The following is a 16,833-nucleotide window of genomic DNA, read 5'->3' on the forward strand; positions in this document are numbered from 1 at the left end:
TAGGCTGGAGAAGTGTGGAATTGTTAAGGCCTCTTTCTGCTAAAATGCTGCAAGTAAATTGACAGGTAGCAATTCATAAAATTCTCAGATGGGAATTGTAAAATGATATTGAAACCAATATTTCATAATTTATGAGTAAAAGAACTAGCAAAAAAAAATCAGGCTATAAACACTTAAATATGTGGTGGGTATACATACATGTTCACTTATGTTTAGAGGGAAGATCTGTATACTATTTCAGATTATTTGGAGACATAAAAAGAAATCATACATACATATAAATCATATTTTCAGGCTTCCTCAGAAGAAATACTTCTGTACTTCACAGAGAAAATAATGTATTAAAATTTTTATATCAAGCTACTGCTAATGTTTTGACTGTTGTTTTAGGTTTTCAAATTCAATGATTAATTAACAGTTCCTGCAAAAGTGAAAAGGATCTAAGATTAAACAATGGAGCCCAACCTTGCCAGCATTCTGAAACTTATCCAGAAGCAATTTACAGAACAAGATGTAGGTTTTTTGATGTCAGGTACATTTAAAAGTTCTGATATCAAGAACTTCATCCAAAATGAAGGATTATCCAAAATTAAGTATGTGCTCTCTTTGCAATACTAGTATTAGAGATATTTTATAATGTCAACAAACAGGTACATTTTAAGCACCTACTATTAGAAATTACTGGCATATGAGTGTAACTAAACATGAAATGTTTACTGGCTAAAATGAATGGTTCATAAGAAATCTATGGAAAGGAATATAAAAAAGAATGTATATATATGTATATGTATATATACAAAAAAAACTGAATCACTTTGCTGTACAGCAGAAATAAATACAACGTTATAAATCAACTGCACTTCAAAAAAAAACCAAACTGATGTCTTAAGTGGGACTGTTTCTCAGGAGAATATCCCATAAAAATTTGCAAAATTATCAAATACTGCCAATAAGCTATTGATAAATAATTATATAAGCTGTAAGATTTTCTCTGTTTATACTGTGGCTTAGGAGAATCCTTTTTTCCCTTCAAACTTAACCTCATGAGACTGTGATTGACCTCAAATTTTCTTTACAATTATTATTTCAATTAAGTATGTCACAGAAGCACAGCTCTTTTGAAACATCCTAAGTTTTTCAGATATCCATGCAAGACAATTGAGCAACTTTGGTTCCAGAATGTCCTAAATGATAAGTCTCAGTCAGCATAATCTGATTTGGCATAACATATTTCTGTACCTAATGCTTAACTGAGAAAGACATTAAAGCAAAAGACAGGTGATGAAAGTTTTCTTTTCTTCCGTATCTTCATAACTTGATTGAACATGATAGATTAGCTAGCTTATTGATTTAGGAATGATCAGCAATATTACTTCCCCTAAAGGAATAGTAAGATGATTCATAACATTTGAAATCTGATTTCTAACTTCCTGCATCAATGTGTACAAATTTGTAACCTTGGCTCTCTTCAAATTTCTACCTTAGGAATATCCACTTATGCACACAGGGGATCTCTGTAGTTCCCCAAGAATTTAGTGACTGTCTTTATACATATACATTTATATTTCTGGAAAAACAATAAAGGGCAATAGCTGAGGGCTTAGATCCACGTTAAAACATCACCCATGCTTTCACTAGCTATGGACTTTCAAAGTTACTTTAAAGGTATGTGTCTGTGTTTCTACCTTTATGAAATATATGTCATTGATCTCTTAATGTTTGGGTGATAATTAAATATTTCAGTACATGCAAAACACTTAGAACAGTGCCTGGCAACTAATAGGCACTCAGTAAATGTTAGCAGGCAGTATTATTGTTGTATCATTTCTCAAATAAAATTCTTGTTTATACCATGGAACCAATGGTTTCCTTCAAGGGTGGTATGCGCTTAGTAACTGGTCATTTCTAATTCCATTTCTTCCCATTAAAATTTGTTTCCCAAACTTCAGTCATTCACTTATTGTGTTTGTTCTTTTTTTTCCCCACATTTCATATACTTAAATAACTTTATATTAATGGAAAATATTCATATCACTAATAAATGGCTCTGATATGATAAATTTTTCTACTAAACCTTAAAATTATGTAAATAATAATTAAAATTGAAACATTCATCAGCTAAAATCATCTCTTGTACCCCTGGCAGTGCCTTATAAGAAAGCTTTCTATAGGTGACTAGAAGGGAATATTTAGAGGCTTGTGGACCACTATGCCCATTAAAATCCAGTAATGGTAGGACAAAAGATGGCATGGACTTGGCCATAGAAGAAATGGTAAAACTGACACAAGTGAATGCCCAGGTGCCTATTCATTGGTATCATATTGTGGAGACATTTACATACTACTGCTTTCTCTAACATTTAAAGCTTGAGGTACTTTACATGCCAAAAGAATGACTTTTACGCCAAGACTATAAATCCAGCAAGAAAATGGAACAAGAAAACTCCCTCTATCCCAGAATTCTCCGACCTTTGTAAGCTGAATATGACATGTATACTAAATTTTCACTGAAGATTATAAATCTTAGTATAATGAGTAATAGTTGAGAGTAGTAAATTCTAAATGCATAGCAATATAAAACAAATTCTAGTTCCTTAAGAGGCTTAAATACTTCTCCCCCTGCTGAGAAGCTGAAATATCAATGAATAACAGGTATGAAGTTTTGGTTGCTAGGATCTCTCTCATTAACTACTATTCTGTTCACAGTTTTCTTATTTAAAAGACCTTTCATTTCAACATTGATTGAGTGTCAACTATGGTTATCTTAATTAGGGTAATGTTAACACCTATAAAATTCTCTAAAATACATGATGGCTCCACAAAATAGAAGTTTATTTCTCGCTATATACAAGTTCGAAGGAATTTTTCTACCTGAATTCTCTGTCCTCGCTGCAACTTTTCTCTAAGTATAAAATTATTCCAAAATAAAAAGTTTACTAAATAAAACAAAGTGAATTTTCCTGGCCTGTGCTTGGCTTTTCTTGACATGGTGATTCAGGGCCCCCAACTTGCATCTTTATCCTCCCATAAGGCCTTGGTTAATGTTTTCTCCCAGCCAGTATACTAGGAAAGAGAACATTGCGGGGGAGCACTCACTGGTTAATAGCCTTGGAGGGGGAGTGGTTCTCATGATTTCTGCTCATTTGCCTTTGGTCTGAACTAGTCACGTGGCCACTCTTAACTGTAAGGCAGGCTGAGAGTGCAGTCCGGAGATGTGCTCAGGAAAGAGAGCACAGAATTTGGTGAGTGACCACCAGGCTCTTCCTCCCTCCCATATATCAATTTGCACCTGTATTCCAACACTTAGAAATATACCCATATACCTCCTCAAAGGAGACAACCAAAAGTCCCATCCAGTTACTGCCTCAAGCTCCAGTTCCAGAATCTCTGGTGATAAGTAGCTTTCTTCATCAGGCCCAAATTTTCTCCAGGGTGTTAAGAATTTAGAACTTGAAAAATAAGCTCTCTGTCCTGCCCTCCCCATCATATCCAATAGAAAATGGTGGGGCAAGAACTTAATACCTGGAAATAAACAAACAAACAAAGATCGTCTTGTTTGTAAAGGAAAGAATGGTAAATGACCAACAGTCTCTGGACCAAAGTGATGATTGTAATCCTGCTGGGCAGGTCCTCTGAGACCCTGCCCTGGCAGTAGAGACAGTTTCTGGCTCTTCTTTCTTGGAGAATTTCCCATATCCATTGTTCTCCCAGGTTTCTGGCTCTGCTTTCTGGAGTCTCTTCCTTCCCCATTATCCTTCTTGGGCCACATCTGAAGTGGGAATTGAAGAAAATGGCTTCCTTGAATGTTGTACTTCCTTCATAATTCAGTTTTTGTGGAGCAAATATGGGATTCAGGGATTGAATAGAATCACAGGGTTTTTAGGCCAGGTTTTTGGTTTCTTTGGGAATACAGTTCCCTCAAAATCTTAGTAGACATTGATCTAATTCGCTCAGTCTGTTGCATGTGCTGGTAAGCAGAGTCAAAGACATCCAAAGTTCCTTTCTAGACATGGTACTTGAGCCTGCTTTATTTAAAGATTCCTTGCACTCATGCCTTTCTCTCTCTTTGTCTCTCTCAGTCTCTGCCTCTGTCTCTTCCTTTTTCTTCCTAGTGCTTTGTCCCAATCCTTTCCACTCTCTCCTTCATTCAAAGTACTGGAAAATTCCTGTTTAGTGAAATAGTACTCTTAATGAGAGCTTCTATTTAAATTTTCAAGATAATGATTTTTAATTATAAATTCCTCACTTTTTTTTTTAATTATAGAATCTGTCTACGATGCTTCTTCAGGAGAAAGAACAATAAGGCATTTAAAACAAATTTGTTCCAAAAGCACTTGTTGTATGATTATTATATATTTATATATATCTGGATAATAGTATAAGACAGGGAAATTAATAGCACATTAACTCCGAAAAAGCTGAGTTCATAACATAGCATAAGCACAAAGTGTTTCAATATTAAATATTTTGTTCCAGTTATTACTACAGCATTGCAGATCACACTGAAACATAGAGGTATAAAGCAATGATTTTTTTATGCTTATGGAATCTGGTCAAAAATTCAGATAAGGCACAACAGGAACGGCTTATTTCTCGTACAGTGTTTGAGGTCTCTGCTGGGAAGACTTGAAAGCTGGGGGTGGTTCAATGGCTGGAAGAAGGAATCATCAGGATATCTTTATACTCACGTGATTGGTGGTTGATACTGGCTGTCTGCTGGAACCTCAGCTAGTCTGTCATCTAGAAGACTTACGAGGTCTCTCCCTGTGGTCTCTCTGTATGGGATGATTTGGTGACTTTTTTTTTTTTTTTTTTACAATCCATAGCAAATTTATTACTCAATAGCCAGTGCCACATCATAGCATCACCCAGAGCCCTCACCTTCCCTCCCCACCTGTCCCCAAGGGTACAGCTGTAATGGAAAAAACAAAAGTAAACTCAGATCTCTGCTTTTCCTCTGGAAAAAGGGATCTTGGCCCCGGAAGCCCCTTTCCACAGGTCTCAGCAGGCAAGGGAGTGGACACCTGTGCCCAGAGAGCGGGGCTCCAGGCTCCAACAACAGAGAGAACATGCAGGCAGGAGCCAGAGCCCCGTGTCTGTGGAAGAAGATGAGCTGGGAGTATTCCAAGAGAACAAGGGGGCAGTGCGTGATATTTTTATGCTCTAATATTTGGAGTCCATATAGTATTACTTCTGCCATATGTTTTGGTTAAGGCAGGTATAAAGGTCTGCCCAAGTTTGAAATGAAAGAACATAGACCTCACCATTTGATAGGAGGGGTCTCAAGGTCACACAGTAAGAAGACCACATGCAATATGAGATATTGTTGCAGCCAGCCGTCTTTGAGTACACATCTTACTCAAATTAATGTCCAAAACATTTACTTCCCATTTAAATGTACTTTATTCGCCTTTTTGAATGAATCTGAATATGGTTATTTTCATGTGCACTTTTACTAAATTACGCTCTTTTAAATCATTTAAAGTTTTTTTTTTAAGCAAAATAATATAATAGTATCATATGTCACTATTTTTTCAGGTATCCCGGCACAGAAGGAATCATTCACAGCATGTCTTGAAAGATGTCATTCCTCCCCTGGAACAACTGGTAAGTGATTATTTCACTTCAGTACTGTATTATTTATCTACTGCTACAAAATAAATTACCTCAGAACCCAGCAACTTGGAACAGCACATATTATTATCTCATGTTTCTGTGGGTAAGGAATCTGGGCATAACCTAGCAGGGTCCTGTGGCTCAGAGCCTTTCAAAAGTTTGCACTCAAGGTTTAAGCCAAAATTGGGGTCACATCTGAAGGCTTGACTGGGGAAAGATCTGTTTTCAAGTTCAGGTACGTGGTTGCTGGCAGGATTTAGTTCCTTCAGGGCTTTTGGCCAGAGGCTACTCTTACTTCCTTGACACTTGGGCTTTCCCAGCATGGTGGCTTGCTCCTTCAAAGCATGCAAACTGAGAAGACAAGAGTCTGGCTTATTCTGCTCCTGCCAAAATGACCTCCTTACTTTTTCCACAGGGCCGTTTCCCCTCTTCTTTCCTCTGCCTGATACAAAATACTTCATTTGGCGCCCAGAAATTTTTAGGGCTTATTCGTTCCTTTTCTTTGCATCTCTGTTCAAATATCACCTTTTAAGATAGCTCTTCTCTAGTGTCCCCTAAACACAAATGAGCAAATTTAAAAACCCACCATTTCTGTCCACACTTCTTTTCTCTTACCCTAATTTAATTTTCTGCATAGAACGTACCACCATGTGGTATACTCTGCAGTTTCTTTTTATTTGTTTGTCATCTCCTTAGAAAGTTCTGTGAGAGCAGGGTTATTGTCGCCTATGTTTATAACTATTCCCATGATTATAACAATTGCTAGAACATAGTAAAATCTCAGTAAATGTGTGTTAAATGAGTGCACAAATGAAATAGTTAATGACTTTTTTTTTAATTTCCAAGCTCATAGTACACAGATCTATACTTGTGTACTTTCTCTTCATTATCTCATCATATATCTTGAAGTGCTACTTAGTCATTTGTTCTCAGCGCATCTTGGTGTCATCCTTAAAATGAAATATCCCAAGTTGAACACACCATCACCATCTTCCCAAATTGATTCCTATTTCCATTGAACCCCATCTCTATTTTTTTAATAGCTGTTAAAAACAAAACGTTAGCTCTTTTTAATAGAGACGACTTGTTTTAAAATTTTATTTATTTAGTTAAATTTTTATTTTATATTGGAGTATAGTTGATTAACAATGTGTTAGTTTCAGGTGTACAGCAAAGTGATTCAATTATACATATACATGTATCTATTCTTTTTCAAATTATATTCCCATTTAGGCTATTACAGAATATTGAGCAGAGTTCCCTCTGCTATATAGTAGGTCCTTGTTGGTTATCTATTTTAAATATAGTAGTGTGTACATGTTGGTCCCAAACTCCCAATCTATCCCATTTCTATTAGTAGCAAATGTTTATCTAGGCTGAGAACACATTTTCTTTGGATCCTTTATTTTCTCTATGACCCTTCACATGTCAACATTTTCTGAGGTGGTTTCTCCACAGTGGATGTGGTGGCCTCATCTTTTTCTCCATGTATACAGGCACACCCTTTCTGAGGCCTTCACATGCTTTTGGTCTCACCCCACTGTATCCCACCATGCCTTTCCCACTGATCCTGTGCTACTGTACAACCTTCCACACCAACCTTCTTTAAACAGTACCTTCATTATTTCATTCTCCTTGTCAGAACTTTCAACAGCTTCCTATTTTCTATAGCACCAAGTCTATAGACTTCTCCCACGGCTCTGATTTACTTTATTTATTATCTACTGCCAAATACACAACCTCAAGCCAGCAATAGTAACATGATTAAGACATGGTTCTCACCCTGAAGGAGTTTGGATTTTCTGTAACAATTATAGTTCCTTCATCTCAGCACTCTTTTGTGTTGTTCTCTCTTATTTCATGGGTAATAGACTTGTTCCATGGCTAGACTATAAATGCTTTGAAGTTAGGGGTCATGACTTGTATTTTCTTTATTATATCATACTTCCCCTTACATTGCTTCTGGGACTAGTATTTGTTCAGAAAAGACATGTTTGTCAATTGATTTAATGATAAGATATTAAAGATTTATTAAAACAATATTGTTGATTTTGGAGATTAATAAATATATGACTGCTATTCATAGTGAAAGACATTTTAAAATTCAGTTAGATATAACAATATCTTGTTTTCAAAATTAATCACTTAGGTTTCAACTTAGAGACCATTTTCCCTGGAAAGTATTTCTTTGCTTCCTCAACTTTGTATCAGGTAGCCCTTCTTTATTCTACCTTCCTATAGCAGCTTGGCCTTGCCTCTGTCTCTAAATTGCCTCTATCTCTAATCACACTAAAATTGCCTGTTTCCTTTTACTTGTCTCTTACTGCACTATAAGTATTTGAGGGGAGAGCTATGCTTCACTTACTGTTTTATTATTAAAACTTCATAGAAGGCCTGGCATAGTATAGCTGTACAGTGAATAGAAAATAATTGTGTTTCTTTTCTATAAATTTGCCTTACAGAACATATAAAGTGCTCTTTTTTAAATATAGCACGTGCGTGCAAATGTTTCTCTGAAGTGTTTGATGAAACATGGCAAAAGTTAGACTGAAAATGAAGCTATATGAACATGTGTGTACGTAATATAAATATATATGCAATTATATATAATTTTACATGTACAAATATATATGGATTATATTTGAAAAATGCCTTAAAGTGTCTCAAAATTTTTACATGAAATATATATTAATTATGAATTTTAAAAATTAAAATTATGGTCATTACTTAAATTTAATCAATAACTAATGGTGTATTTGTGCTATGCCTATACATCAAGCATAGGCTAATATTAAAAAAAATAGAATATTCAGAAATAGTTTTGTCAGTTTAATAACTTCCTACCTTTAAGGTTATTTGTTGGTTTGCTGGTCTATAGTTATGTGTTTTGACTCTGCAGCCTCAATTCTCAATAAATGAAACTCATTTTTAATATCTCAAATTATGGATAGTTTAACTAAAAGAAAATATATCTAAGTGCTCAATACTCTATTCTAGGTCAGATAACCTTGTAAAAGTGACATTGGGAAGTACTGCTGATAGAAGGAAAAAAAAGAGTAATTTGTTGACCTCTTCAGTTTGCAGTCTTTCTGAATCTCTTTCTCTGCATCTCTCTCTCTCTGTTACTCTCTGTCTACACAAGCACACACACTCTCCCCCTCTCCCTCTCTCTCTCTCTCTCTCTCTCTCTCTCTAAACTCTACTGGAACTACCAACCAATTTACTTCCTATTCCTGAGTTGGGTTTCCCTGGACCCTCTCTTTGACTACTTGTTTATCTTGCTCTATCTTGTGAACAGAGGTTATGTTCAACTTTTATTCATCAATCTCTACTTGAATTAAATTGCTTATTTAATGTTACTTTAAAGACAAATGATTATCTTTCCCCCACACGTCTTACTTATGAATTACTTCATTATGGTAGACGATTCCAAAATAACCACCAATTCCCTCAAACAACAAATTCTGATTAGTATTTTTTTTAATTTCATTTACTTATTAATTTATTTTTGGCTGCATTGGGTCTTCGTTGCTGCATGCGGGCTTTCACTAGTTGCAGCAAGCGGGGGCTACTCTTCGTTGCAGTGCCAGGGCTTCTCATTGCGGTGGCTTCTCTTGTTGCAGAGCACGGGCTCTAGGAGCGCAGGCTTCAGTAGTTGTGGCACGCAGGCTCAGTAGTTGTGGCCCCCAGGCTTAGTTGCTCCGCGGCATGTGGGATCTTCCTGGACCAGGGCTTGAACCCATGTTCCCTGCATTGGCAGGCGGATTCTTAACCACTGGGCCACTAGGGAAGTCCCTCTGATTAATTTTTAATTATCCATTACTGTTTACATCAAGACTTGAATTATTTTCTAGAACCTATAAAGCTGTCTTTATATTTGACTAATATAACTGTATAATTATTTTTAACCTAGATTCACATATTTTTTCTGCAAATCTGATGTGTTCCTTCCTTCATCTCTACATCTCTTTTTCTTTCCCTCATGCCTGCCTCAGTGTTGCTTCTGGAATCATCCAATAGGTTCTTGCAGTAGTTTCCCTTGCCAGTACCTACCAGGATCAACTACCATATATAAAATGATATACACCAAAACACTGTAGAAAATAGTAAAATCCTTTAAGTTGATGTTATTACTCATTATTTTTACTATATGGATCTTTGAGCTTATTTATATCCTACATTGTCTGCTATAAATCCCATTTCCTTTATCTCCTATATTTAGAACTTCCTTGAACAGTATCCAGCAATCATGGGAGGCTTTGGCTTTAAGCACAACTGGCAAAAGTATCCTATTTGATGCACTCCCTTCGGAGAAAAGTAATTCACTTTATGACAGTGGAGTCTGCCATGGTGGATGCTCCCATAGATGCTATCACCCTTTGGTAACCATGCTTTACCTCTCAACTTCCCCTTTAATAAAGTAGGTTGTGATCAACACGGTTAAACAGAAACATAATGCATTTCTTTTGAATACTGACAAAAATATATTCCTATTTGGAGTCTGAAATCTTAGGGCAGAAACTACCCAGTTCACTGACAGCTGAAGTCATTTATGCCACTTGGTGTGCAAATCCATATGCTATCAATGCATGAGACTATATTATTTTCTGAGAAGCCATGTTGTTGCTTAACCAGTTCTGTAATGTGGCAAAGATTTTAAACATGAAACGTCAAATATACTAATATGTGTTTGTTTCCTGATCTTGTATATTTCATATTATAACTCTTCGTGAGACCTAATTATTTTCCGGGCATTTTCCCTTTTCCCCCTAAAGAAATGTTCAAGAAAAATAACCCTGTTTATAGCATGTTAAATCTTTATCATCTTTATGTTTATCAAAAGAGTATAAGACATGTCTGCAGATAACCCTGCAGGAGTCAAAAGCCTGTGGCAGGTTTTAGAGAATCATCTGCTACCTCCTGAGCTAGAAGGATTTGGAGGCCAGAGCTCAGGAAGTTGCCATGGCTTGGGGGCAAAGCAGGCTTTTGCAGATAAACCGTAAGTCACAGATTCTACCTTTTGGAGCCAGATATCATTTTGTGGATTAATTAATACTTGTGAGGGCTTTAAGGATGAAAGACATTGTGAGCATACAGTGTTTTCTTATTTTAAAACAAAGGACGGCCCCTTTGGGCGAATAATTCTATTGATCAGGCTGTGCTTTCCTCAAATTGCAAAAAATTTTCAAAAGCTCTTCAGTCTTTCAAAATTCTACTTTGTTAAGATAGAATTAGATTTTCTGAAAAAAACTTCTTCCCAGATCTTCAAGCTGGCAGTATGTTAATAATGTTATATAATTTAATAACAGTAATACAAACCATCTCCAAGTTTTCATTGCTTTATGTACCCTTCCTTTACTCAAACAGCAGGAGTGTGTTTTTTATTTAAAAAAAAAATTTTATTGGAGTATAATTTTCACAGTGTTTTGTAGGAGTGTGTTAATTCCAATGTTTGTTGAGGCCATCCCTGTGCTGGGCACCGGGCTGGGTTTAGGGTATGCAATGATATGCTAAATAGTCATGTCCTTTTTTGGAGGGGCTGTCAGTCTAGGGGTGAAGAAAAGTATTAAACGAGTAAAGAAAGGCATAATTCTCTGAATGCAAATTACACAACATGCTATGACAGCAGACAAACAAGTTTCTATGAAAGAGGGAGAGCCTACCTTGGATTAAGTAGTCATAAGATCACTCTTTGAAAGGGGCATTTAAATTGAGATTTGTAGGGTGACTAGAGTTTGTCAAGCAAATTACTGGAAGAATGATGTAAACTGAAGGAACATCAAGTGCAAAGGTCTGGAAGTCAGAACAAAGTGGTTACATTGGAAAAACTGCAAGAATGCCACACTGGCTAGAGCAGGGAAATAAGTCTGGAAGTGTGGGCAGATTGAGGCAGTGCTCAGATGTTGATGGGCCTTGAGGTGATGATACAGAGTTCAGAAGCCATTAAAACACAGAAACAGGTTACCATGACTTCTCCCATCCAGGCCTACATTTGAAATTCATTTAACTGTAGAGTAGAGCAGAACAAACACAACAAAAAAAAAGGTTGTTAACATTGAGCAATCCTTTCTTCCCTACTGCCTTGACCAAAATTAGGTTATAACAAAGCAATTGAATTAGGCTAATAAGTTGCCCAGGCAGTGACCAGGAAGGCGATTCTCACTGAATTCCAATGACGGGCAAAGAAAGAACAACATATTTAGATCAAGGAAACAAAGAAATAGAAGTCAGGGAAGGAGAAGTAAAGGAGGAGAAAGGAGATGTGATACACAGGAAAAGCCTCCAGAAGACTGAAATTCTTAAGACAAAAAGAGGTTCCCTCATCAGCCTGTTTCCCAATTAGAACCTGGATATTTTGGTGGTGACCAAATGAAACACACTGGTTACAAGATGAAATGCTCAGGAAAAGGTTATGGGGGTTCTTAAACATCAAAATGTAGCTTATTCAAGATGATATTTTGATGAGTTAAGGGTAAATAAATCAGAGACATGTGGGTAAAATTTCTCTTGAAATACACAGGGGTTTAAAATGATGGGGAAATTCACTTGGCAAAACATTATATGTACTTTGCCAAACCCAACATTTGAAAAACAGTTTAAGACATTCAGCAGAACCCCAAAGCACAACATATTCTCTTATCCTGAGAGTAAGAGAGGGAGAATACCCGTGAAAGCATTGTGCAGCATACACACTGCAGGGTATAAATAATTTACAATGAGCAAACCATGCCTAACTTTGAGACCTGAAGTCAAGACCAGCTTCTCCAGAACTTCTTGGAGAATGCTTTATTACTCCTTTACAGGCATCACTCATGTATGACACAGCATCGTTTTTCTTTGCTTTTCTTCTATCCTCCTTTTTGTGTAATTATTGTATCCAACTTGAGAATTTTGGTTTACCACTTTTTTAAAGTATGCACACAGTAAATTATGTATCTACATTAGGCAGAAATATTATATTTCACCCCTCTAAATGCATCATAGTTCATTCTCCAGCTATATGTAAGATAGTCCTATAATTAAGCATTTACAGTTTTTATGTACTTAGTACTTTATATGATGTACAGATAAGCTGCATTTTGAAGGTGATTTTTTTTTCCTTGTTTTTGTTTCTGTTCTACTGCAAGTCCACACACATGGTCAGCAGATCTGATATAGCAAGAAAGCTAGAGCCAGTACAGAAATAATTGGAAACGGAGAAGAAAAATGTAAGCAATGAATCCCAAACAGGGAAGTGGGGCAAGAGAAGGAAAGCCAATGGAGTTATGTAGGATGACTTAAGTTCTAGCGATCAACTATACAGCATGGTGATTATATTGGTTAATAAGACTGTTGTACACTGGAAATTTGCTACAAGAGTAGACCTCACATGCTCTCACTACAAAAAAAAGACTTAAATTTTGGGGCTTCCCAGGTGGCTCAGTGGTTAAGAATCTGCCTGCCAATGCAGGGAACACGGGTTTGAGCCCTGGTCCAGGAAGATCCCACAAGCCGTGGAGCAATTAAGCCCGTGCACCACAATTACTGAGCCTGCGCTCTACAGCCCGTGAGCCACAACTATTGAGCCTGTGTGCCACAACTACTGAAGCCTGTGCCTAGAGCCCATGCTCCACAACAGGAGAGGCCACCACAATGAGAAGCCCGCGCACCACAGCAAAGAGTAGCCCCAGCTCGGCGCAACTAGAGAAAGCCTACACGCAGCAATGAAGACCCAACGCAGTCAAAAATAAATAAATTTATTAAATAAATAAAAAGATAACTATATGAGGAAATGTATATATTAAGTAGCTTGACTATAGTATCATTTCACTATGTATATGTAGGTGAAAACATCATATTGTACACCGTAAATATATACAATTTTTATTTTAAAAATAGAAACTTAAAAAATAATTTTTAAAAAGCCAGTGGAAAGAAGACACAGAAATTTCTATTTCTGTGGGTGGTGGAAAAGTTAAGAAGAGATTTAAGAAGGAAGAGAAGCCCCATTTGGGGGTAAAATGATGTAACTAGATATGTCCTCCTTCTGTGCTTTGTAATGGAAATTATCAAAACAAACAGATTATCAGCAAAGTACTGCGATCTATTAAAAGTTCCGAAAAAAATATAGCAAGTGCCTAATTATTAAATAGGAAAATAATTAAATGCAAAATAATAGTAGCGCATGTTTGTAGTTATACAGAATTGATACAAAATTCTCCTAGGAGGCCAGTCAGTCATACAGAAACTTTCACAGGGTGGTGCTACTTCGGAGGGCTCTCTCCAGTTCAGGTCTGGGGCCTGTCTCTGTTTTGTGGATCTTGAAAAATTGTATGTAACAATTACAGAGATGATGATCCCTAGGATTACCTCACAGTAACCAAATTTGTAAGAGTCAGCTGTATAAATTATAATTCTTATTTATTAATTTATAATGGCGAATATACTGATGCTATTTGTCACCCACATTCTGACTATTTGTGAGAGGACCGAGGAAGCTAAATTAGGAGTCAGAGGATTGCCAGTGAAAACAGGAATCAGAACAAAGGAGAAAAGAGCAACCACTTACATACATCAGCAGCCCAAAGGGTCTGTCGTTCTGCTATTAAAAGCCAATACCCTCTCATGAAAATCTGGTGAACATTTTAGATTCAGTTTATTTCCATTTATAAACATGTATTTTGACAGAATTCTTTTGGTGGACTGGTGTAGATGAAAACCTATTGTTTTCAATTCAAGTCTTTTATCTGAGAGAACTACTTGAAGCCTTCATATAAAAAAAAAATTGCAGTGTCTGTACTTAACGGTTACAGGCTGGTCCTTCTGCCATGACTGTTAGCATTAATCAAAGGTTGTCATCTGCTCTCTTGCCTTGCCTCTCGCTTCCAACTTAGGATGATAAACAGGTGCTATCTGGATATCCCACTGCCATTCATTCTTTTCATCTGTATCTCAGCACAGTTGTGTCTGCCGAGTGTTTCCTCAATGCTAGCAGACTGGCTGGCATCCAATCTGGACAAATTGCTGATCTTTCCTGCCACTTAACATTAAATAGGGCTTCTAAGGAATATTGGACAAATAGCTCAAGAAGCCAGATTCAGCATCTAAAGATTGGTTGGCAATTCTTAAGTATACTTTGTTTAGGGAGTGCTGCTACTTTAAAGAACTTCAAGTTGGCCTGGAACTTGGTGTATAGTATCCTAAACATAGGCTTAAAGCTATACAGAGTTTTGTAAATTACTAGCGGCAAGACCATCTAGGTCCTAGATGACCAGTATACTCAACTGTAATTTATAGATTACTGTCCCTTCAAACCATGTGATTAACATAAAAGAGGAATAAGTAATTAGAATAATTACTATGGTACCATATATAAACCCACATACAAAATACATAGCAATCTTCTGCTTACCCTAATACTTCTTTCTGCTCCTATGAGCCTCCTGGAATAACTGATTCCTCATGCCTGGAACATGGTGAGGTATTTCAAAGTATGACGACAAGGAATAATAAAGTAATTAAATGTACCTCATGGAAACTTTGCTTCCCAGCATGGGACTTAAAATAATGCAGTGCTTTCAGTGTAAGAAGCCTGATTGGAGTTTTCTATTCCAGGGCAAAAGTTGGCCTTAGTCTCTGAGATAACTGGAGGGGAGTATGGTATCCAGTCCCCCCAAAAGAGGAACAGGAGTATCTTGAAATGTGAGCTCACAAGGATATAAGCCTCAGTAAGATTAAGGTTGTCCTGTTAGTCTTTGCAGTCCCATTGTGAGCAGAGCAGCTGGTATTTAGGGGAAGAGGATGTTACCATTTTAAAATGTGTTGAAAGAATGAATGGTTGTGCAGCAAGTATGAAAGAAACAATGGAGAGAAGTGAACACCTGATCACAAAAGTGGGAATAGTGCATGATGGTTGCACATGTATATAATTACATGTAGAAATGTGTATGCCGATACATAGATAAGTAAAAATATGCACTGTAGAAATAAATATAATAGGTAAAAGTACACAGTAGAAGAATTATTAGCCTCTTCAAATGACCAGGAAGGCAACTTGGACTTTGAAAGATAATATAAAAGAAGATACCTAACCTGCTATTTACCACTTCCTCTTTCCTTTTTCTGGACCTCTGTGTGGACATGCCTGGAAACTCTGTTGCGTTGACCAAAGGCCGTGAAAATTGGTTCAGCCTGTTTGATGGCAATGATGTCCATTTATAGAATCCTAACATGAGAAATCCAGCCCCTGGCCTCAATCTCAGGTATCCTGAAAAGATCCAGCATATAGAGAAACTTTACTTGTACATTCAAGGAGAGAGAATTTTAAGGTGTATAATTCAAGCCAGCTTATGTTGATTTCCCTTGCAAGAGTGTTAGGTTTCTACTTTCACATTTCCCTTCTCTTTTTAAAGAAATGGTCATCAATAATACATCTCTGGGTACTAAATATCCACCTAGTGGTCTTTTAGTGAATATTTTTATGGGGAAAAAGGCAATATTCTTAGCTGAGAAAGTATGCATCAGTTTTTATCATGGGTTGAGAGATTTTGTAGCTGTTTGGTAGATAGAGTCAGGCTTTTGGTAACTTATTTTATTTTCATCATAAGAACGCTTAAATGGTAAATTTTATCTGTGGTTACACAACAAAATTTCTCAATATACATTCCTAAAAGGGACCTCCTCTGTGATGCTAATTGCTCTTAACAACATTTTTCTTCCAAACATTTGTAGAAACTAGTGATGCCCAGATTTAAATACTAAATGTATTATATGGATTTTAGGGGGTAGACAAATAAGACTTCCTGGAAGTAAGAAGAAGAGACGGCATACATTAGGACAAAAGGTGGGAAAAGCAAATGAATAGACGTATCTAAGTACAGAAGAGGCACCACTGAACATCATGATTCTAGAAGTTATCTAAGAGAGCTTCCTCAGATTCTTCTAGGCTTGTGGAGAACATGCTGAAAGAAAAGAAATTCTCTGGAAATGTAGCTATGTGAAAAATACTATGCTATGATTATCATAAGTCATCATTATCTTCATCATTATTTATTAAGAGATGTCTTCATCTAATGTATTTTTTTATTTCTATTTAAAATTTTATTTTATTTTTCTACATCTTTATTGGAGTATAATTGCTTTGCAATGATGTGTTAGTTTCTGCTTTATAACAGAGTGAATCAGTTATACATATGTTCCCATATCTCTTCCCTCTTGTGTCTCCCTCCCTCCCACCCT

At 36.5% G+C, this 16,833-nt stretch overlaps 1 protein-coding gene across 5 annotated transcripts in view; it reads left to right on the forward strand.

Annotated features, from left to right (window-relative positions):
* ARHGAP15 (Rho GTPase activating protein 15) overlaps positions 1 to 16,833 on the forward strand; it is a 616,446-nt gene that overhangs the window by 71,379 nt on the left and 528,234 nt on the right. For all 5 annotated transcript variants that reach the window (XM_024744104.1, XM_024744108.1, XM_024744105.1 and 2 more), the window contains one exon: positions 5,539 to 5,607. In XM_024744104.1, coding sequence (XP_024599872.1) covers positions 5,539 to 5,607 — 69 coding nt within the window. The remainder of the gene's footprint in view (positions 1 to 5,538; positions 5,608 to 16,833) is intronic.

This window comes from Neophocaena asiaeorientalis, unplaced genomic scaffold, assembly GCF_003031525.2.
Source record: "Neophocaena asiaeorientalis asiaeorientalis breed wild unplaced genomic scaffold, Neophocaena_asiaeorientalis_V1.1 scaffold11, whole genome shotgun sequence".
NCBI lineage: Eukaryota > Metazoa > Chordata > Mammalia > Artiodactyla > Phocoenidae > Neophocaena > Neophocaena asiaeorientalis.